The following is a 24,503-nucleotide window of genomic DNA, read 5'->3' as shown; positions in this document are numbered from 1 at the left end:
ACCAGAAAAACATTCGCAAATAAACCTGGTGCATAGCTTACACCACTTGGGTCAAACCAGAATCCTTAGGAAAGCGTCAAAGTAATTTTTTATTTAATCTAACATTCTAAATATTATCTTTATGAGTAAAAGTAAGGAAATATATTAAGTCAAATATTATTTTTTGAGATCAAATGTATTTTCTTAACCATAAAAAATTGAACGGCTCCTATCAGATGAAAACTCTAATAACACAAAATCAATATTTTATTTTTTTATTCACAAACATGCTAAACGTATTCATATTTTATCTAAAACTTCTTTTAGCGAAGATTCAAGAGGTATAGTTTTATCCCTGACCTATGATATTGCGTTTTTGCTCCGTATTAGACTCATCAGGTGCTGTGCATCGAAGGCAGATTTAGAAACGGTGGCCATCTCCAGTACACATCTGTTCACATATGACTTCTGGTATCATTTTTTATTGACGATAACTCTGGATCGGACCACAGCTGCTAGCTGTAGCCCTTTGAAAAAACAAGGCCAGTGGTTGCACCATGATCGGCATACAGAATCAACTGCAGAGCCAGGATTCGTAGTTCAGTCTTCTCCACCACACGTTCGATGCGCGACGGGTCCGAATGAGGCTGAAAAATCTGTTATATCTGCCGCATATAATCCGCATGAAGATGAAAAAATGAGATGAATGTCGAGTATATGACTTGACTTGTTCTTTGTTCTTTGTTCAAAATTACTCTTGCCGTCTTGTAGCATAGAAAAAACATAAATAGTAACCTGACCATAGGAACTCCCCAGCTCTCAAGATCCACCGATCTTACTGTTGATGAATAGTTGTAACGCGAGAAAAGAGAAAAGGATAAGAAGGTCAGAGAATATGTGTGTGCGTATGTTTCCATCGAGTTGCCCCAGTTCCATCTACATCTAGTTAACAGCAACTACCCTTCTCATGAATAATCGCTTTTTCAACCCCTCAAACATTATAGATGCGAAACAGATTTCTTGGTAGAAGCTAGCTTTTAGACTTAAGCAATTGTGAGATAGAGATGACTAGGGAGGTCACGAGAGAGAGAGAGAGAGAGAGAGAGAGAGAGAGAGAGAGAAAGAGAGAGATCCACATACATTACCAGCATAATATTAGGAAGGAGGTACATAATACAAGCATAAATTTTACACTGCAACCAAAAAATTATACCACTAGGCTAATCTCCTTATGCAGAAATAAAAGAATAATTGATATAGGAGTTAGCTGAACAAGGTTCATTCCCGCTTTATTCGTCTTCTTTTAACGTTTAAGAAGGCGCCTCGGGACGGAAGCCGCAAAGTGCACATAGCCAGGTCGGAGGCCAAACCCACGTACAAAATCCAACTAAGGTTGCTAACAAAAATGATCAGTGAGAAGCATCTCGACTGTAGAACTGATCCAAGGTCTTTGCTGGAATACGGTGCAGAAGCTCGCGAGGGAAGATGCGAAGAAGAGTCCATGCTAGATCCAGCGACTGGAAAATATCACGAGTGTCATATGCACCTTGGGTGACAAACTTCCTTTCAAACTTGTCCAGGAACTCGAGATATAACTGCATCACAAGAAAATTGGAACGGATCATGAATGTAAGTAAAGAGCCTTGTAACCAGAGAGAAGTCATGCCTGTCCAAGGAAATTAAAAAATGAGGAATCCAGCATAAAATTCATTGAACGTTGTCGCTTGTCAGAAGTTCCATTTCAGGAAAAATCAAGTCAAATCTGATACCCAAACTGAACAGCATCTCATGTAACTTCAAATACGAGTTCACATGAAGTCAGGGGGAAAAGAGAGAGAGAGAAGGAGAGAGAGAGAGAGACCAAGTCCTCAGATGAGAGTGCTTCCTCCCCCACCACAGCCTTCATTGCTTGAACATCCTTGCCAATGGCATAGTTGGCATACAGCTGCATCAGAGAAGTTTTTCGATTAGCCTGTTGGAAGAGTATTCAAGATTTAAAGTTGAGAAAGTAGACCATCTTACTTGGTTTGATACATCAGCATGATCTCGTCGTGTCATACCCTCACCAATAGCACTCTGCAACGGACCATCATAAAATCATACCCTTGTCTCAAAAAAGTGTAAGGATTCACCATCTAGACTGAATTTTTCACATTAGTTAGAAGTATAAATCAAGCCAAGCAGCTGGTTTGTATAAGCTTGGCAACCCGCTTGGCAAAGATGAGCTGAGAAGGCAGCTACCGTGTGCTGAATTCACGTAACACATGTTTCAAAGTAATGATTTAGTTTACAAAGATTATGCAATAAAGCATTTGCAGTAACAAGAGCCCATGCATGACAAATATAATAGCTTCATAATCTCCTGGATGAGAAGCTGCTTGGTTTTCAATTTTTTCTGGAAGAATGGAAACTCCATCAATTAATCAGATGATGACTACTCATCCTGGTCACAGCAAGGAAGGCATAGCATGCTTTACGAAAAAGGACGCTGAACTTGTGAATCACAGATTCAAAATAACTAGCGGATAGTGGACATCTGCATGTTTGGTTTTGAAAATGGAGCTACCATTCAACACTTCAACAGGCAGAAGAAAATTTTTTTTCCCTTCTCTGTGAACCCTCATGGACCTAGGCTAGAAAAGCTTTTGACACATCTTCTCTACAATGAAGCACAGGTGTATAAAAAAATTGGATACGATAGGTACATGCTGCTCAAAATTGATAAGAGCAACAAAAGAGAGGATGAGTTTAAGGGCAAATAATTGATTTTATAAAAACTCAATGGCCAATCTAGCCAGGAAAATAACATAAATACAATCTTTTACCTTCATAAGCCGTGAAAGTGAAGGAAGGACATTGATTGGAGGATATATCTGCAGAAGCCACATTCAGAAAGAATCAGGACACTTGACCATCACCAGAACTCTAGGCTTAGAAGAGGGTAGAAAGTGGAAGAAGGGGATGAAAGTTCCTCAAACTAAGAGCCTAGCTTCTCTATTTGTCTAGCCAAACAACAAAAACCTTCTAAGGTTCCACCCAAGAATAATTTCCTGCCAGTATAATGTTACCTGTCGATTGTGAAGTTGCCTGTCAATGTAAATTTGGCCTTCCGTGATATAGCCAGTGAGATCAGGAGTTGGATGAGTAATATCTAATTCATAAGGAACAGAAATTCTCAGCATGACCAGTTGCATCATGCAAGTTCTGTGAACAGAAAATGTGCTAGTTCCAGCTTTTACCATCATTAGGCATGGTCAAAATGGGGATCTGCGTTATGGATCCTTTACGTCCTTCAATACGACCAGCACGTTCATAAATTGTTGCCAGATCGGTGTACATGTATCCAGGATAACCACGGCGACCTGGCACCTCCTCCCGAGCAGCAGATACCTGAAAAAGAACCAAACAGTATGCCAATTAGGGATACACACCAAAAATGTGGACGTGCACACAAAAACAATCACATGCATTGCATCCACACATACACACACGTGTATACATGTGTATGTCTGGAAGGGCATGGGAATGGGCATATGTCTATGTCATACGGGTATGGGTGCGGACTATTTTTAAAAAACTTGGGTGCGGGGGGACAGCCGTACACACAGTATATATCAAAAAATTACAAACAGAATAACATATTCACACAATCAAAAAATTGCAAACAAAATAACATATTCATAAATCATGATCCAAAATTTATAGATACTACCATACTACTAAACAAAGTATGAAAGTAATTAAGAACAAACAGAAGATGTTTTTTTCTATATATGTTTTCAGTGTAATGTACAACTATATATGCAAAGGATTCTTAGGATCCCACAATTTTTTGAAAAGAGATGAGCAATAATGGGCAATGGCCTTCACCACAGCTGGTCCCAGATATGCTAGCGCGACTAAGATATGCCACCTTTTCAACCCATCATCCCACCTTCCCACTTAAATTGAATAAGAGACACATCCAAATGCGTGCTTCTTTTCTGACCAGCTACCTACGCTAACCACCATTTGGCAAAATTTTTTCCTCTTCTGACCAGAAACACCGTTTGGTAAAACCCTCATTTGAATAAGAGACCTCCCTGGCCGTGGGTTTCATGATTGGCAAGGGTGAGAAACAAAGAGGGATCGAGCATGAGGTTAAATCGGCAAACCCTCGGCTGATGAGAGAAAGAAAAGGAACACAGAGGAGAAAGAAAAGGAGACGCAGAGAGGTTGCAGGCAACGATTTACATGGAAGGAGCGGTTGAGGCTGAGTCTCCTACCACCCGGTGGCTTTCTTTAGTCACCACCTACTGTCGCCGCTCGCCGTTCCTCAATGTCTTTTGGTGAAGGTTGAAGACGAAGAACGATGGTTGAAGATCGAAGACGGTCATCGTTTAAGGGTTTGTCAAAAATTTTAACGTTAAAATTGTTTAAAACGTTGAAATGTAAAAATTGTTAAAGTCAGACAATTTTGGACTCGATCAACTTTGACTGAGTCCAAAAAAGGTCAAAAATGACCTCGGTGCGTTGACCGTACCGGTACGGTCAACGCAGCACCCGAGGCCGTACCAATACCGTGCGAGTACTCCACCGAGTCCGAAAAAGGTCAAAAATGACCTCGGGTGCATTGACGGTACTCGGTATGGTCAACGCAGCACCCGAGGCCGTACCCGTACCGGTACCAGTGTCGTACCGGTACCGTGCGGGTACTCCTCCTTAAGAGGAGCACCCGTGTTACATAGGTATATGTGTGTTATGACTTCAAGAAGCACGTTAAACCCAGAGAGGAAGGGGTCCTAGAAAAGTTCACATGGACTATACACATCCATAAACAGAGGCATTGATACACACACAAAGCCAGTACTACGATGAGGTGGAAGAAAACAGTACGCCAACATTGAGATATCAATTAGCCAACAGGACAAAGTTTGATGGAATTGTTACCTCACGAAGTGCATCTGCATATGAACTCATATCAGTTAATATGACCAAGACATGCTTCCCACATTCGTAGGCTAGATATTCTGCTGTTGTTAGGGCAATTCGTGGAGTTATAATTCGCTCAATGGTTGGATCATTGGCCTGTATTACAATAAATAAAGGAAATATAAATGTCAAAAGGTTTCCCAAGGCGCAGTTCTTAATAGGAATTTGCTGACAAGGATGTACTTACAAAACAAAAAGCCAACTCACAACATGGAAGCTAATGGTATTAAGCAAAGCAGTACCAGATTCAGAAATAGAGTGACTCTCTCCATTGAACCATTCTCTTCAAAATCCCGTTTGAAAAATTGTGCAGTTTCCATGTTCACCCCCATTGCCGCAAAAACTATGGCAAAATTATCTTCTTCTACATCCTGGCAAATTGTCATAGAAGCACATTAACTCTGGGCATGTGAACTTGAACTAAACAATTCATATCTGTGACACTTGCCCACTCATTAGACAATACATGACTGATTCCAGACATTGAATAAAAGATCTCAAGCAATTGCCAATCTACTTTGGTCTTCTTCATGAAGGAATATGGGAAACGTTTGTGCTTCAATTCGCTGACAAAAATTCACATATTCACATATTCTCATATACATATGCACATTATATATGACTATATATATATATATATATATATATATATATATATAATTTGACACCGATTTTGCTTGCAGAGAAGCTGTAGGATATTGCAGAATATAGTACCTGTAAAAGGTTCCCAGTCTTTTCCAGCCGCTTAACAAGCCCAGCTTGGCGACAGATTTGAGCAGCAATTTCATTATGAGGAAGTCCAGCAGCAGAGAATAGTGGGATTTTCTGTCCTCTCGCAATAGAATTCATCACATCAATTGTTGATATTCCTGTCTGAATCATCTCTTCTGGATATGTTCTCTCACTAGGGTTGATGGAACTCCCTGAACTCAGCAATAAGGAGAAGGAAACCAAGAAATGAGGGAAGAAGGAAAAGAAAACAAAAGCTTATGCATTGGAAACCCAAGAGCCTTGTTCATTTGAATATTCCAACCTGAAATGTCTCGATATGCCTCAGGCAGGATTGGAGGACCATTATCTATGGGTTTTCCTGATCCATTAAAAATTCGCCCCAGCATATCTAGAGATACTGGGGTTTTCAAAACCTGAAATAGAAAGGATGAGAATGCTATAAAATAAATTTAAAGAAAGAACAAGGACACCAATAGAAAGAGCAGTGTTTAATGTTATTAAACAACTAAAAGGAAAAGAAAAATATGATGAATTCTCTAGAATCAAAAGTGAAAAAATGTAATAATCCTGAAACAAAGAAATTGAGCACTTCATCAGATGTGAGCTAACAAAAGTAAAAGCCAGAAAACAAGAAGTACTATTACAGTTATTCAAAGTTCGAACAACTAATGCTGTAAAACTAAAATGAGAGAATAAGATGGTGCATGCCTTGCCGGTATTTCAAATGAAATAAAAATGCAACTGCTCAAACTTCATTCATGTTCAACCAGAAGAACTTTATAAACTCGAGAGGTGTGCAATAATGCAAAACAAATGTTAACACTCAGGAACATCAGGAACAGTTTACTTCATAAGTTCATCCGTGGAGCATGATAACTATCCTCATTTTCTAATCATCCCTCTTTAGTTTCATATTGCTTTGCTTTCATATAATATATGCATTTCATAAAGGAAGGAAGAGTTGCAAACCAAGGGTCCAAGATGAACGAAACTGAAAAAGCAGCAAATTGCTAACCTCTCCTGTGAACTGAACAGTTGTATACTTATTGTCAATTCCAGCTGTTCCTTCAAAAACCTGGAGAAAGGAAAAGACAAGATTGTAAATTTTCCAGACAAAGAAATCTCAAAAATCCATTGAAAGGAGAAACAGCTAGATGAAGTTTTATTAAATTTGAAAGGAAAAATGCAGTCAACGGCTCAATGCCGGCTAGGATCATTTTTGAACTGTCCAGCAAGCAAAGCAGCATTGGCCCCTCAAAGACTAAAACAAAATCAAGACTTCTCCAACGGAACGGCCTCAGTTTAAGAGCTTTTCATATTTCACTATAACCAGTTCTTGGCAGAGCCTAGACTTTGTCATTTTATAGCTGGAGCTTGCTGAAGAACATAAGTTCAATTCGTCATAATCCTAGATGGCCATGAATTATCCAAATTTAACATGCAAATTTTTTGATATTTCATGACCAAATTAACTTGGAAATGTTGCGTGCTGAAGCCTCTATATTCTTCATATTTTTCTCTGATTTTGACAATATAGTGTGATTTTCTTGATATTGCCTTAAGAAGTCAAATTGACAATGTTGATGTGTTTTCCACACCAAGCGGGATAAAGCTCCACAAATATACAAAACGCTATATGCTCACCATCCTAGTTAGTAGACTACAAAAAAGTCTAACCACAAACCAAATTATTATAGACCCTCTAGCATTCCGATTTGCACGACCATTTGCAGGTGAATTGTTTTCGGTGCTGGAAAAGTAATCAAAAGCAACTTTGGGCACCACATCAATAAAAAGTGTCACAGTTCTTCCTAAAAAATTCTAAAAGAGAAAGTTATTTACTATGCACCAATAACTGATCTTATTAAAAATATCAAATTTAACACCACTATTTATGTAGGTGTGCTGAAACAGCAAAGCCCACCTGCACAACAGCTTTCTCGCCATCAACTTCTAGAACCTGTCCACGCCTTGTTGTGCCATCTCCAAGTCTTATATTAACAATTTCTTGATATTTTGGACCCTGATATATGTCAAAGAAGACTTTAGAGAACATAGCATGGCTTCTGACAATCTGACTAACACCACAAAGAGAACGAGGTACAAGGAAACTATGCATGACCTCTGCTAGCAAGAGAACCAGAAATATTACCTTGACCTTTTCCAGAATGACTAGAGGACCAGCAACACCAGAAACAGTCCTATATTCTGCAATAAGCACAAAGAAAACATGTATTAAAATAAGTGCACATCATTGGAGGCATGAAACCTATACTAGAAAACAGTTTTGGCATGCATATAATGCATATGCATGCTTGTACATGTGTATAGCCTATCAGAGATAGTGGAGAAAGTAATTAGCTTAGTCGTGCAGTAAGCCGATAAAGCACAAGATAGATGGAGCAGAAAGACAACCCCATACACTCTAGAATATGTGGCATGCTGAATGTCAATTCCAACAAGATCATGATAAACCAAATTGCGGATTTAACTTCTTGGTTAAATAATCCGATAACACATGCCAGGATCAGAAAGCCAGAAACAATCTTAATGAAATTTCCAGCAAGTTAGAAAATGCTTCAATGAGGCATGCTTCCTAGAAGTTAGTGTACCACCATGAGGTGCATGACTGAATTAATGAAGGTAAGAGAACCAGAAGTCTCCAAACCAGGACAAATTCTAGAGAATATAACCAAAGTCACTACAAGAAGCATCTCAGCTTACCCATGCCAATCTCCAACGTCCCCTCATCTGAGTCGCTAGTTTTTGATGCGATACCCATCTTTAATCTAGCAACCTGAAGAAAGCATAGCACCATAATTTGACAAATAGGAAAGAAAAAAGCCATCTCCATATACCTTAAGCTGGCATGGTAACCTTCAGGTTGCCCTATCAAAATTCCGAATAGTAACGAGTATATAATAACTCGACATCCGAAGTAAGCCCCCAAATGGTGCACGTATTAGTCAACAAAAACTTTTAATAATGTCAGAACAAATAAACGCGCATATGTTCCCTTTTAGAACACGAAACAAATCAAAGAATGGACAACAAACCCCGAAAACCTTAATTTGTACAACCCAGAAGCCGATCACCAGAAGTTCATCTCAACTCCCCCACACCCCACCCCCCAAAAAAAATAAATAAAAAGAAAGCTGATGATGACCAAACCAAGCGGATCAAATTCCCGGGCAAACAGAAAAAGGAACGAACCAATAGTCGCGCCGATAGGTTCCTCGTTCATCTATTACGAAGAATAACAAACTCTAAAAGGAGACTTCGTCGACAAAAAGGAAAGAACTTTTAACGAGGGAGAACGGTCAGAAATCCAACAACAGAATTTTTCACATTTGAGAAGTGAGAACACAACCACCATTCCCTTTCGAATGGATCCGCGGTAAAAACCAGGTCTTTAATTGAACCGCTAGAAAACACCATGAAGCAACCGCAATGCGGAAATCGGAAAAGAGAAACAAGGAATCTAACAACCAAAAGTCCAAGCCAGGAAAATCAACACCAACAACTAGAAAAAGGAGAAGGAGAAGTAGAGAAGATTCATACCGTTAGATCGGAGACGCTAACAGGGTGGAAATCTGGAAGAAGACGAGAGAAAGAGGATCCAAGTCTCCTACCAGAGAGAGGGAGATCGAGAGCGAGCTCCTTTCCCCAACACAATAAAAGACCGCGTTCGAAAAATAGTTACAATTGTTTGTCCCTATACTAAATAACAAACAAATCTCTGGTTTTGACTATAAACAATGATCCGAGAGAGAGAAAAAAAAAAAACGAAGTTTCGGATCGTATCGGTAAATACTGATCGTTTCAGTTCCTCATTCAACTCTCCACGACTCCACCCCTCATATTTAAAAAAAAATCAAAAATTACATGTAAATTAAAATTTTAATTTAACGCATATAAAAATTTAAAAATTATGTAATAAAATTTAAAACTATAGTTTGATTATTACTTTGAATTAGCCTACTCATCCCATTTCATGTTTCTGGCTGTTCAGGCGTGGATTAGTCCCTGAACTGGGTTTGACCCATTTATGTTCAAATTGATTGAGTTTATCAAAAATGAAAAAAAATTTAAAAAAAAATCAGCAATCTTTGAGTACATGAAAATATGGTCAGTGGCAAAGTGACATGTTGGCTGATGTGGGCAGTTGCCCACAATGGCTCCAAAAATTTTCTTTATTTGCACATAGGTGTATTTAAATCTTTGTTTATTTGCATATATTAATGCCCTTTGAAAAATAAAAATTTTTGAATCTTTGTTTATTTGCATATACTAATGCCCTTTGAAAAATAAAATTTTTTGAAATAGTGCTCCTCAATTAAAAAAAAAAATTGTCTCTCTGTTGTCTCAAATGGATTTCAATGTGAGTCCAAATGCAAATCTAAACGAAGAAGACAGCATAATCAAATCAAATTTCACACAAGTTACACTATAAGAAATCTGATTTGGTGCAGTCCTAGAAGGGCACTCGATCTACCGTTATATATATATATATATATATTAAAACAAGCAAGAATTCCATCCAGCTGGTAGGGGAGTTGGACTTAAGATTTTTAAATCAAAATTGATAGGAAAATGGATGGTGAAAGTGAACATTTTGGAATAAACTAATAAAGTCAGCCTACCCCAGTTTGCTAAAAGAATTGGAAGCATTTTCATTCATGGTCCTCTCTTTTGGCTATAACCCTAGATTTAAGACTCATTTTTCTAACTTTGTTCACACAAGGCTCTACTTTGCTGGCCAAGTTTTTGAGAAAAAAAGGTCACAACTTTAATGGCGACATACAAAAACGAGAGGGAGTTTGTAGTTTCTATATATATATATATATATATATATATATATATATATATATATATATATATATATATATATATATATATATATATATATATATATATATATTAGAAGAGTGGTTTTCGGGGTTTTGCATTACTCGACAAAAAACGAAAGCTTTCACCCGATTCTTATCGTTTAAAGTACAAGGTTTGCTTTCGATGTTTTAGAGTGTTACTTTTATTGTACTGCCGGTGGTTCTTTGTTTGCAGTACAAAAGGTTGATGTTATAAAGAATTAAAACATGGATCAGCTGCTTACTAACTTTTGCACCGACCATTGCACCAATCTCTTTGGAGATTTAGGATAGTGTTTCATTCAACCACCTCAAAAACATGTTGTGTCCATTTCTTTAAGGTTCATAAAGTTCACTTAAAAACTTTTTATGTTCTAACTAGCGACCACACACTAGAATGTGGCAATGACCACAAAATTTGCATTTCAAACTCTTGAGATATTGGAACTGAAACTCTAGGCTTTCCACAATCTCTTCGTATTTGGAAGTCTCCTTCATTTTTATTAAATAATGAACCCCATTATCACTGCTTTTAGATGAACTCATAGTTTGATTGATCGTTAGAGGAATTGTGAAGACGAAACTGAAGCGTGAAGCCCGGAGGTTGATGTGGACAATAGGTGTGACTGTTAAGTACAAAGGACTCAAGAAATTAATTGGGTAAAGAAAATTCTTTTTGAAGGATATGAATTATAAAGTTTGATGAAACTTTTAGGAGAGCATTAGATAAGAAGGACAATGTGCTATATTTCTTAGAATGTGTATTCTAAAAATACTATGATCTTATTTGAAGAAAAATAATATAATTATTACTATTGTTCTTAAATTTTATAGTGTAATGCTGGACAAAATTATGTCGTATTGTAAGAAATAAAAATATGGTCTTCTTCAAATATGCATTATAATGATTTTTAATCAAAAGCGCACTAAAAATTATTTTATTAACATTCTTAGGCTTAGAAAGGCAGGCATCCGCAAAATGTAAATAAGAGTATAGTGAGCCTCACTCAAATTCAAGTAAAAAAACACTTTTTTTAATTGTCGTGTGGTGCATTTTTCTAAGAACCTTCTAGAAGCCTGTGCTTTTAAGTTGGCATTTCAGAATTCGTAATAAATGAATTAAAGTTGAACTGATGCAAAATAATTTAATTTGTCTAAAGTGTAAAATGTCATAAGTTATATCTTTGTAAGATGCAGAATGGAAAGAAAAACAAAAAGAAGAATGAAGATTTGGTATTTGATTTCATATAACATTAATTATCTTTTTGTCCTTGATTTTTTCTCGACTATGTATATTCAAAAGAAATCAATAACCAAGATCATTTCACATAGTTCATGTACCAAAGGGTCTCATACCTCACCATCTTATTATACAAAAGATCATAAAATAAAGTAAAAATCAAGTTACAAATGTAAAACAAATTTTTTCCCAGAAAGTGCAAAATACCTTTAAAAAAGAGAATATAAAGCACAAAAGAGAAACAAATGAGTTATTTCTAAGCGAAACTAATTTTGAGGTATTTCAAACTCTTAAAAACCAACTTAGTTTCCATACTTAAAATTTAATTTTTCAAATTTCCTAAAAATCGACTGTTTAAGTAATCTTCATCAAAGCCTGGTATTTCTGTGTCGCTATCACAAAACAAAATTGGGTTTTTGTCTGATATCTCATTTGGCCCAATCCCCGAAAAGAACACACAGAAATCAGAAAAAAAGCAAAAACCAAATGGCCCTTCGAAGGTTAAAAGGCCAAAACAACTGCCATCTTACAGCGGCGGATCAGTCACCTTTCAGCAGAAGGCCCTCGTCTTTCGAACCAGACTGAAGCTCGAGAACTCCAAAGCGTTGAACAGACGGTTCACATGCTACACCGAATGGCATACTTTATCAGTTTCTGTTTTCATATTATTTTCTGGTTTGTAATTCGCAAAGATGCATTCATTTTTTACCGTGAGTATTGCTGCATTGTTCGCACATCGTTCACCAGAATAATGCATGCACTTTTTATACAACTTTATGCTTTTGTAGTGCGTCTGTCATTTCACTAAAGGTGGAAACAGTTTACATTCTGACTGACACATTCGACTATTGCGGTGGCGGTAGCGACGAAGTTCGAAAACGAAGTTAACAGTAAGGCATGCATAAATTTAACGGCGTTCTCAAAAGATTGCTTACTGACAGAGAACATTATTGTGAAAACAAGAATATATTTTGTTGATCAAGGAAGAACAGTGATTTTTACAAGAAATATTATGTTATTTTATGTCAAAAGTTAGTTTATTTTTGTTATTATGTGGTTCTTGGAGACCTTCTCCTGAAAGCTATATATGCCTACCTGCTAACTGTTAAAAGTTGGTGATTTTTATAGAATCTTTTCATGGTTTTTTAATCAAAACTTGAGGAATATTGCATATACATTAATATGTATATAAATAAGAAATGAGTGAAGGACTCGGAAATCAATATTGAGATGGGAAGAAGGAAGATCAGCAAAAGCATAGTTAGCACTTGGATTCAGCAAAGATGTTACCTGTTTAGATTTTGCTTAAATTGAAGTCCATAGTTTGATTTTTCTCAGGTATAATAAGACAAACTTGAAAAAAAAGAAAAAAAAGAGAGAAAAGTATGATAAATTTTTAAAAATTTTAGAAAGCTAAAAATAAAAGAAAAATAAAATATATGAGAAACTAATAACATGAACATCACAAGATAAGTAGATTTGCAACAAATAAAAAATAAAAAAAACTGTTTGACATTAAAAAAAACTGAAAAAAATGAAAAAAGAAAGTGAAAAAAGTGAAATTTTCTTCGTTTTTAACGTTTTTTTAATGCATTTTTTAAAATTTTAAACAGCATTTAATTTATCGCCTTTTTCATGTTTTTTTCAAAAAAAAAAAAACATTTTTTGTGAATATGGATTGAGCTAGTACAAGATCAAAAAATTATTTGTAGTTGGTCGGATCTAATTGAATTCCTGTTCAATAAGAGACTCACATTCAAATTCAGTTATGAAACTGCATACCCAATCTGAATTTGATTTATGATCAAATGCATAACTCTACACAGCTCGTTCTTGCAGGTGTACACACCTGTCCATTTTTTTTGTCAGTCTATCATACGTACCGGTAATAGTTATGTGAGAACTCGAATCCAATTTCACAATTTTAAAGAATTTAATCTAAAAAACGATTAAGAACTTGGATTCGAATGGTCGCAGATTTACATCTTTCTTCAATGATTTATCTCTTTGAGCATTAACGCAGTTGCATCTTACTGGATTGGAAATCTTGTAAGGTCAAAATAATGAATTGCTCCAACTTCTTCGAAGATAAATGCAGTCTTAGTCTCTATTTATAGGTAGTTGAGTTCGAGTTGCAACCCTTGTCCAAATGTAGAAGCGTGATGAACAAACTGAAAATCGATGAAGTTATGAAGAATCCTAATTTTGTTGCTTTTTTAAGATACCAAGTATGGACAGATGCATGTTGCCAAACGGACACCCACCATCAGTAACCAATACTCCCCTTCAAGAGATACTTTGCTTATGAAGAAATACAATGTAAAGAGCCAAAAGAAAAAAAACGAAAGGCTACATTATGGTATCATTTCTCCACATCCGTAGAGATTCGGAGCTTATACATGAGCATTCATGTATTTTCAAAAATTTTCAAATCTAGTAAGTCACGGCAGATCGACGCCCAGATCGCGGATAATGAGAAGAGATTGCCAAGCTTGGTGAAGATCATGAGGTTTCCAATCTGTCTGTTTCCTTCCGATCTGCCTTCTAGTATGAGCATAAGTTTTCAAATCCCATGTACGTATGTGTTTCTATTTTATGAACCATGTGCGATAGACCAACCCCACCTGTACATAGAAATTCAATGAAAAACTGAGATCATCCGCAGTTTCATGATTCAGAACACGCTTGCCTCAAGATTTAAATCCAATCATTGGCCTATGCTTGCAAAGTAAGCATTTTTAGAAGTTGAGAAGTTGGCACATCTGATCTGAAGGTAGCTAAAACAAGGTCCCAATTTTATCATAGCTGCCAAAGGAAGTTTGGAAAAGTTGGTAGAGCTTTAGCTGTCATAAAAAGACACAGAGTTCGAAACTCATGAAAGCAAGTCACCGGACCAGCCACCGGTAGGAGGCCAGTTTTTGGTTCGATTCTCATGGGCCTTTGTAGGCCAGTTTCATTCCTTACTTGAATAGGTCATTCATCTTGGGATCAGGTCAAGTGGGTTCACTGTGGTGGCCGAGCCAAAAAAAATTGGTTGGAAAAAAACTCATTTAGAAATACTGGGGACAATATATATATATATATATATATATATATATATATATATATATATATATATATATATATATATATATGATGCCAGATTAAAAATAAAAAATTTTAACAAGCTGGTATGGGCAACTATACTGTCCGACATGACATGGCTCTGCCGCTGGTTCACTGCCACTAAAGCAAACCTTTAGAAGAAAAGCGGATTTGTGTTAATACACACGTTTAGCCAATTTGGCGGTTAAAAAGTTTCAGAAAAAGTTAGCCAAAGTACTAAAACTACCAACAGGAATGCAATCAAGAATTCTTCCTTGTGACAGAGGACGATGAAAAATGAGAATTCTTCCTTGTGACAGAGGACGAAGAAAAGTGTAACTGCACTGTTTACGTTGGAGTCCATGAATTCTTACCCAGTGAAATTGCACTGACGAAGATCGTTGAAGCCAGAATGAAGATGATGAGAGATGCTCTCCCCAAGAAATTTATCACTTTTCTTGCAACGTGTTGGCCGGCGAGCGCGGCTACTGTGGCGACAGCAAAGAAGTAGAGTGCTGCCAACACCATCAACAAAGAAATCTCTTCAATCGAAACAAGAGTTTCTCAATCTAATAGCAATGTACAGAGTTCTTGAGGTTTCGTACCATAGGGAACAGGGAACCGTTTAAGAAGGTAATACTCTACGACGGACATGGATGAGGAGAAACTCATGGCAAAGGTTGCTGTAGCACTTGCGACCTGCGTGTGACAGAATCAGGAAAAAGAAAGAGCCTTGATCAATAGGGAGGTCCCATTTGCAGAGCAGGGAGGGCCCATCGCAGAAGGAAGAAAATTTGGAAACATATTGGAAAAAGAGAGTCTGCACTACAATTTCCACGCAGGAGACGAACTTGCAGACAAAAAAACTAAGCAAAACACTCACACGCACGGACACGCAGTCACATGCACCCAAAGTTTAATGGCAGAAACACTATTAATGCTTGACTTGAGAGGGTGTGAACAAACTAATGTTTTGGAAGATGTGCTAGCTGACACAACATGTGAAGTCAATGACTATGCAGAAGATGATATTAATAGATAAAGGAGAAAAAGCAATATTGATTATTGGATAACCTGGGGAGGTATGCCGAGTTCCAAGAACAGAGGACCTAAGATAAAGCCTCCCCCAAGTCCAAGCAGACCACCTACTACGCCAGCAATCATGCCAACAAAACAGTGCAGGACCAGCTTTTGAATCTTCCAGTTTGTTGGTTCTCCACCTTTGGATGCAATAGTTCTCCTCCCTTTGTATAAGGACACGGCCTCATAGAGGGACACTCCAATAGCCACAGGAAACTGAGGAAATACACCAATTACTATGAATACTGCCACCAAATCATGGAAGCAATTAGTGCAGAAGCCTAACCTGAAGAAGGTTGAATACCCAATATAAAGGGGAGCATGTTCTTGTGTAGTTCTGCACAGAGAAATTGCCCCACAAAGTAAGAGGGGATGTGGGTAGAGAATTCATTTAGAAGAAGGATATGGCAGGGTTAGGTGTCTTAAACTGTACCTTTGCAATCTGGAAGGCAAGAAATACAACCCACAGAACAATGAGAATGGTAAGTTCCTTCCAGTAGATATTATCCAGGACAGAAACCTGGCATGTCAAAATTCATGGCGGTCATAAGGCGATGCTAAGATCTGCAAGAGGGAAGAAGTCACTAAAGAATCAATAGTACTCACGGCCTTGTCTCCAAAAGCTTTGCTATCTGTTTTCATGCTGTTACACGGGGCACCGGACTCCACTTCCTCGCTTCCTGATCATACCAATGCAAAAGGAAGGACAATGAAGAATATTGGTAGATGAAAAACATGAACAGAGAGCAGAATCAGGTCATCTTGCATATGACAAATTTCTCTGTGATATTCAATCTCCACCACTAATCTCACTTGATGAAAACGTACATGGCGGCCATTCTTGGTCCGGAGATTGAAGATAAACCATTCATTGGTCATATACAAAATGAGCCTCCAACTCTCAGTTCTCCAGCCAACCCATCAAAACCGAGAAAAGAGAGAAGGAAACCGGCTTTTGAAAACTTACCATTTTCTTTAGCAGCTTTGACAGTCTGAAAATCAAACAAAAGGCAAACAACATGAGCTCATTATTTTCCATTTTTTCCTCTTCTTCTCAACTAGTGAAAGAAGAAAACTACCAAAACAGAAGTTGGTTGCCAACAAAATTTTTCTTAGTGCGCAACTAGAACTGACCTTTTTCGTTTTGCTTTCTTTCTTCCACGTCTCAACACCTCTCAGGAAGGCCTTCGTGGACGTAACTGAACGAACAGTTTTTACCACATTAAGTATCAATTCATAACCATGCACAGAACTCGAAGGAAAGCAAGACAGTATGAGCTAAAACTAATTCATGTGGGGAGGAGCCAGAGAGGATTGATTACTCATGAAGATGACGATGAGCAACACGGTGACCATCCAGTCTGCAAAGACCACGTTGAAGGCGACACCAATGCTGATGCCAAGCATGAGCATCGGCTGGAAGAGTAGGGCCAAGTCGTAGTCGATGATGGGCAGCGGCAGCGTCGGGTGCCTCAGCCTCAGGTTGTAGTAAACGGTCGATCCCGCCGCACCCACTATCATGCCTGCTCCACCAGGCAAATACAGAAAGAAGAACACACGCTTCATCAAGAGAGAATTCTTTGATAAGTGAGATGATCTCAGTCATTTAATGAACAGTTGATCTTTCAATGAATAATAATGAACTTGCTTATAATTTTGCTACGAAAATTTCACATGAACACGGCCAAAAAATTCGTCAAAATAACAGGAAGATAACTTTTCGACTGAAAAACGAGATTTTCAAAATTCGACATCTCGTAATCTGGTTGATCTTTGGGACAGGAACGTGATGAAAATAAAAGAAAATTAAGTCGCCAAAAGGGAGAAATTGTAATTTGTATGCCGAGAAATTGACGTCTGAGAGTTTTTCCACCATCCCCATACCACAAGTTCTACCAACCACAGCCTGGGATTTGGATATGAGCCGTCCAAAACCGATAAAAGCAACTCATATGGATCATATTCGGGTCCGGGTCTCGTCCAAACACGAACCCAACACGTGAATCGTTACCCTTCTCATTCTAGAGAGAGAAAAAGAGAGAGAGAGACTGTGAGAATGAGATCCATGATCTCACATTTGGAAATGGCGGTGGAAGATTTGGCGTCGAAGCCAATGATGAGAGTGAGCATGGGGACGAAGATGCCTCCCCCTCCAACTCCTCCCACACTCCCAAAAGCCGCTCCCAAGAAGCCAATGATGGAGCCCAAGATGATCCTCCATCCGAAGCTCATGTCCTGAACAAACAGAAAGAGAAAAAAGAGAATGAGACCATTTATTCAGTGATTTCAGATCCTCCCCAGATCTTCTTTGGCATAATTCAGGGGAGGTGAGGAATAAGAACAAGATCGAGATGACGATAAACGTGTAGTGACAGAGAAGTACGACGATGGAGGTCACTGCACATGCAGTAACTCTTTAGTCTCTTCTTAGATCTTTGCAATTCAACTTTTGAGGTCTTCTTCTTTCTTTTAGCAAAAAAAAAGTTGGATTATCAGCGTCCAAAACTAAGGCCAATTCGAAGTGAGAAAATTGAAACAACGAACCGGAGAAAAAGAATTTCATGAATGATTCTAAAAATGGCTGAAATTCTGAGCGACAAAAATGGCAAAACGAAAGGTCCTCTAATTTTTAATTCTGAACGAAGCAGTGACGGAAAATCATGAGAAAGAAGTCGAATTTCAAATGAAGAAGAAGAAGAAGGGAGCTCACCGGCCAGACGTGTACGTAAGCGGTCACCTTGGGTTGCCACAGGAACTTTATGAGCCTCTCTAGAGCGCTCTCCTTCCGGTGCTTACTCGGCGCACCGGCCTCCTGTTCGTGCTGCATCAGCCTCCGGTCGGCGGACACGAGCGCGGACGCCAATATGCACGCCAGTCCGATCACCACTGCTGCCCTCATATGCCTCCGCCCTCCTCCAATTTGCGCCATCTCCGGTTTACTCTATGAAATTAGCTCGCCAAAGAACTAGTCCTTGTTTCTCGCCTGCTACTCTCACAATTCCCTTTGCTTAAAGAGACGATTGCCTCTCCGATCTAGGATTGTGCCCAATTACGCAAGCATCAACCACCAAGTGGAGAAAAATCAAAGAAACCGACGTTGTATGGCTTTCAGTTCAACAATAAAGGAATAGAATGAAAATCGCGCGTAACGTCTCTCCGCCGGAGGTTGTCCAGAACTCCGCCGGAAAATCCTTTCAAAAGCACAGAAACTCTCCACCCTCTTATCTTGTCTCAGGGCAGGGACGTTCCTCGGGTGCCTTACACTCAATATCACGAATACCACTAAGGGAACGAGGGCGAGAAGAGCATGTGCACCCTCATCTCCTCTTCCGGCGAAGCCTCTGTCCTTTAAAGGATTCTCCCCCCAAAACCAATTCCAACAAGAAGGGGACAGAGCTCACCAACCGGGAATCCGGTACGGACGCCGTTTTCCGGCGAGTAAGAGAAGGAGGAACCAGAAAATGGCGGAAGGGAATCAAGGGAGTACTGCGGCTGCCGTTCTACAGTGTTTAGTGCCAGCGTCCAAGGGGGGAGCTCCGCATTTATGGCGACCAAGGTTCGCCCTGGGAGCACCAATAAGTAAATAAATAACACTAAAATATTAAATAATTAATAAAAAAATTAAAAATTGAGAAATGCCATTTAAAGTCTCGGACCATCATTGATCAAATGATCACATAATGGATTATAAACTTGGAATTTTAATTCTACGTCTAAAAACTTAAATTTAAAGGGGAAATTAAAATAGGAAAAAAGACGTTAGAAAGTAAAACAAAAGGGAATGTTGTTTGAAAGATGAAGCAAAACTGTGGGGCTTTCAACTGAAAGGGAGCAACCACCCCAAAAAAAGGAAAAATCTAAATTTAAATTAAAAATATAAATATTTGGGCAGAATCACGGCCTTCTGCTCATACGTAAGCATTCGTTGGAGAGTGCGTGGCACCGTCCTGAGGAGTGGGCCCCACCACCTTTGCCGCGCCACTAGCCATGCTCTGGGATGATTGCATATCGTCATTTGTATTTCCATCTGCGACACGTGGCTCAATCTTTTCAAAATTCCAATAAGTGACGCGACCTGCACTTTCTCACATCCTTCCTAGGGGTTTGGTTGTTTTCCGACGCTATTTTATGCCATGCCGCAAACAATGGTGCCACATTAAATATGAGTAACCACCACATTCTATCACATTTAGTATCTTCCCTCAACGCTGTCAGCATTAATCAGCCGGTACGAGGGCGCCATATGTTAACATTTACTTTTTATTTTTAACTAATATATATTTTAAGTTACATTTTTTAATAAATGATTTTTAAGAGGTCAAAGCCATTTGGTTTAGAACCCATTTTTTAAATAATGTTCGCATTCTATGATTATATTTTGTATAGGCATGTTGAAGTTTTTCATGACAATATTTATTTTTAAGAGGTGGCGCAGTTGGAGCTGTGATTGGTAGTAGTCAATCTCTATTTTAAACTCATGTACCTCATACTTTTTATGTTGTCAAAGAGGATACCGATATACAAATTGAAACAAAGGTATCACCACAAAGCACCAAAAATAAAGAAATAAAAGAAAGTGTGAAGGCTTCAATCTTCATACCAGCGGTAGGTATTGCATTCCACTTACCTAACAATATCTATTCTTAATTCAAACCTAAATTCACTTTCTATTGCATTAATTTTCTATTTATTATTTTAACACATAGATCTTCACATCAGCTGCAATAAAATACACATGTTTTTTTTTTCTTTTTTATGTGCGCGTAGAAAAAGCCACATGTACACTGAGCGAATGTTGTTGGTAGCAGGCGACGTCATTGAGCCGAGGGTTCCAAGTTGGTGTACCTCAAGCATGAAAAACAAAACCAAAGAGCATCCTCCTTGCAAAATTTAGGAGTTTTGGGCTGTAGATTACCTCCTGAACATCAGATTGAACCCAACTGGCCCAAAGCTCCATAAACTCAAGCTCGGGTTGACCCCAATTCATTGACCGCAGCCCAAGCCAGCATTATCAGCCAGCTTAGTTATCAGGCTGGGCCCAACTGCCAACTTTATGCTTGTTTGGAGCTTCATTCCATGTCCACCTACAACTGCCAACTTTATGCTTGTTTGGAGCTTCATTCCATGTCCACCTATATTTAAAATCCTTAACATTTTTATATTTCAATATTTTTACAACGTGCCAAGAGTTTTTAAACGAGCCATTAAGGATACATGAAGAGTTTTTAAGGGAGTCATTAACAACACACCAAAAGTTTTTAAGTTATCTGACTTTTGGCATCATGCCAATAATAATATATATATATATATATATATCTCGAGCCGAGGGACCTTTAATGCCCAAATCGGGCTGGTCCGGATAAGTTTTTTTTTTTTTTATCGAGCCGGTCCCATTGTCAAATAACGAGTGTAAGCACGACCCATCACAGGTTAGATACCCAACTATCCATTGGATACCCAATCTATTTTCCACCCATTCTTCCAACGGCATTGGTTCAATGAAGTGGTTTCCATGAAAAAGAGTAGTTTCCGTTGCAAAATTTCAGAAGTTATAAATGGCCGACACAAACCTCTGGTATCTTGGTTAAGCGTCAATATAAACTAAATTTAGAAACCCCACAATACTTATTTTCTAAATTTAGATGTGCAATATTGTGAGCAATTGAATTGCAACCAACCCTTTCTCACCATTTAATGTGACTAAGCTCACGTAAGTGAAAATTAACATGAGTGAATAAGATATATATATATATGGGCCTTCTAAATTCGACGGAAAAAATGCCCTTAGATTCGCGGGGCATCACTATACGCTGCAAGGGGCAGTTACATGCACCAGCAAAGTTTAATTGGACTTGATCCAAATGTGTTCAACTCGCTTTGCAAATAATTTTTTTATTTAGAATTGTGTGCTATTGAGGGGCAGGCATTGGACCCCTCTTTCTAAAAGAATGTTACATTTCCAGCACTTTGCCGTCTCCATCTCAACTATTCACAAAGACCCAAGTAAGGATTCTACTTAGAGGTTGTTTCACATTTGGATCACTTTGTGGATGTTTTATGAATGTAAATTGAAGTCGATTTACGAAAGATTAAAACTCCTGATCACGAATGTGCCCGTACACTGCCCGTACACTAGTACTAGGCCTGGGCATTGGGCCGAGCTGGGCCGTGCCGGCCCGTCGGGCTGCTCAGCTCGGCCCGGGTCGCCCTCCTGGCCCCTTTCCCCGCCCTCCTGTCGCACTCCGATGGAGACGGAGGAGGAGGGGGAGGGAGACGGAGAGGGGTTGAAGAGAGGGAGAGGGGGAGTGGAGAGGGAGAGTGGAAGTCAGGCCTGGCCGGGCCGGGCCGGCCCGGCGGCGCCCCGGTCATTGCCCAGGCTTAACTAGAACAAGTACCCATGAATGTAATTCGAGCACATTCATAAAACATTCACAAGATGTTTCATTTGTTAAATGGCAGCAAGAACACTCAATGTTGTCGAATAAATTTGAACCAAATAATGTCTTGTGAGTCTGATCGAATATTTGAAGCAGATTCATTGGACACCCATTTTGAGTATTTTTTGCTACCAAACGAACCAACTGGTTTTACAATTCAAAAGTTTAATACCCCCAATTAAGCTCAGCTTCACCTCAACTAGCACAATAAACAACTCAAGTTTGAACTAACAACTCGAGCTCAAATTAAATAAAATTTAGAAGACTTATGAATTATGATGTCACATCGGCTATTTGATGCCAAATTTGTTGGCTATTGTTTACTCCTTCCAAAAGTTGGGTTTGTTATTCCAAAAGGTCAATAATTTAAAGTATGCTACTTACATTCTTAGTCAAATTTAATTTAAACAACATTTAAATACTAAGAGATCTATAATTTATGCTCCCTGCCAATACGAAGGATACTTTAAATTGAAGACTCTAAATCTGAGTTTTAATATGAGGTGGTAAGTAGACTTATCCATCATTATCAGATCAAGATAATTATAACAATAACTACTTTATCTTGCCATAAATGAGTTAAAAAGGTTGTTGACTAATGTTCAGTGCCAGAGGTTGGGTGAGGTTGGGCTTGAGTAGGGCTGGGCAGTGGGCCGGCCAGGTCCGATTACCACAAGAAAATGGGAGTGGCAGAAGAGCCACATGTAGGCAGGTGTAAGCAATTGGCCACGCTAGCCCGACAAAAAGAGTTTTTATTTTCATAACCGTGTTTTCAACCAAGTTCAATGCCTCTCAATATATGAAGGTTTCTAAAATAGCGCTCTTAGCCCAAAATTTCTAGCTCTGCCACTAGCGATAAGGAAGGGCTACCCAGTTACATTTGGGAAGTGGTAGACGTAGATGTGGACTTGTGTGGGCTGCTGCCCACAAGAACCTACATAATCTATCTTATTTATGCCTAGGTTCTTCCATACAATTTAATCTATTACATATTGATGCCCCTCAAATTTGTGATATCTTATATTAGCTCTCCTCAACCATAGATTTGTAATTATGCCGCTATGTCTAGAAGGAGGGTTGAAGCAAAACATCAGCATTTCATGATTTCTTCCCTCCCACAAAGCAGGTTGTATGTTGTGGAGATTAACGAGGTTAAAAATAACCAAAATGCAGGAAATTAAATCGAAGGCCCCTTCCTCCATAAGGATAAAAGCAAGCAGAATTTGGAAAACTTTTATCCATATAAAATTACCAAAACGGCCTTTCAATAAAAAAGTGGGAACATGGCTCCCATGTTAAGGACATAACATGAAAAGTGCCTTCCCTCCCCCATGGCTTCTCGTGTACTTCGTTCTGTTCCTTTTCTCTCTGTTTGTTCACATAAAACGAAGATGGAGTGGGAGCGAGGAACCGATAAAGGAAGAAGGGGAATGTGATGCGATACGGATCGCAAGTACTGAAAGGACAGGGACCGCGTCCGCCATGAACTGCAGATCTGCAACTCAGAGAGAGATAGAGAAGATATTGACAAGGCGCCTAACTCAGAGGCGTCGAGCGGCTGAAAGAGAGGAGTTGCCTTACGGCAAGTACAAGGCTCTAAAGCAACGCCTGGCCAATGGCCGCCCTCCCTCTCTTTCCTTCTCTCCTTCGCTCACTCTGGCCATCAATCCAACCCAAATCTACGTCCATATGTCCTTGTTCTACCAAAAAAATCTCTCTTTCAAACACGTTTTTTTTTTCTTTTTCTGAAAGGTTAATCCTTATAAAAATTGTTCAAATTTTATGAGCACCAACAAGCCTTGATTATTAGCTTCTGATTTCCTTAACACTGAACTCACGTATATACCAATGTATTTTTCTTGTATTAGAAAGGAAAAGAGTCATGCTCAAGGAATTTCATGAAGTATATATTCTTCTAAGGTTGGCACGAAATGTTGATTAAAATAAACAGATGTAAGAACTAAGTAACCTTGTTATAACTTTTTTGGTTGGCTCGTGTAACTTGTATAATTTTTCTTTTTTAGCTTGATCCCGACGAGATCAGAGGTTTCATTGTTATATGCTAAATCTGGTGCTGCCTTGTTTATGTATGTCTGTTCATTTATTTGTCTG

At 38.6% G+C, this 24,503-nt stretch overlaps 2 protein-coding genes across 2 annotated transcripts; both read right to left on the bottom strand.

Annotated features, from left to right (window-relative positions):
* Positions 1-1,116: 1,116 nt before the first annotated feature.
* On the bottom strand, positions 1,117-9,401 carry LOC116256358 (V-type proton ATPase subunit B 2). The gene is made up of 15 exons (XM_031632709.2): positions 9,244-9,401; positions 8,407-8,479; positions 7,835-7,890; positions 7,607-7,705; positions 6,698-6,757; positions 5,984-6,095; positions 5,665-5,873; positions 5,193-5,321; positions 4,909-5,046; positions 3,219-3,369; positions 3,048-3,130; positions 2,805-2,852; positions 2,002-2,055; positions 1,841-1,924; positions 1,117-1,574 (listed from the first exon to the last, which is right to left on the bottom strand). The coding sequence occupies exons 2-15, from the start codon at positions 8,462-8,464 to the stop codon at positions 1,389-1,391; spliced, it is 1,467 nt and encodes a 488-aa protein (XP_031488569.1). The 5' UTR covers positions 8,465-8,479; positions 9,244-9,401; the 3' UTR covers positions 1,117-1,388.
* A 4,657-nt stretch (positions 9,402-14,058) lies between these two features.
* Positions 14,059-19,507, bottom strand: LOC116256700 (sulfite exporter TauE/SafE family protein 3-like). Its single transcript, XM_031633117.2, has 12 exons — positions 18,665-19,507; positions 18,030-18,189; positions 17,277-17,477; positions 17,089-17,153; positions 16,922-16,946; positions 16,561-16,634; positions 16,388-16,474; positions 16,241-16,291; positions 15,949-16,170; positions 15,480-15,573; positions 15,249-15,389; positions 14,059-14,414 (listed from the first exon to the last, which is right to left on the bottom strand). The coding sequence occupies exons 1-12, from the start codon at positions 18,881-18,883 to the stop codon at positions 14,335-14,337; spliced, it is 1,419 nt and encodes a 472-aa protein (XP_031488977.1). The 5' UTR covers positions 18,884-19,507; the 3' UTR covers positions 14,059-14,334.
* Positions 19,508-24,503: the final 4,996 nt, after the last annotated feature.

The sequence above is a fragment of the Nymphaea colorata genome, chromosome 6 (assembly GCF_008831285.2).
Source record: "Nymphaea colorata isolate Beijing-Zhang1983 chromosome 6, ASM883128v2, whole genome shotgun sequence".
Lineage (NCBI taxonomy): Eukaryota > Viridiplantae > Streptophyta > Magnoliopsida > Nymphaeales > Nymphaeaceae > Nymphaea > Nymphaea colorata.
This window is presented reverse-complemented; position numbering and strand designations above follow the sequence as displayed.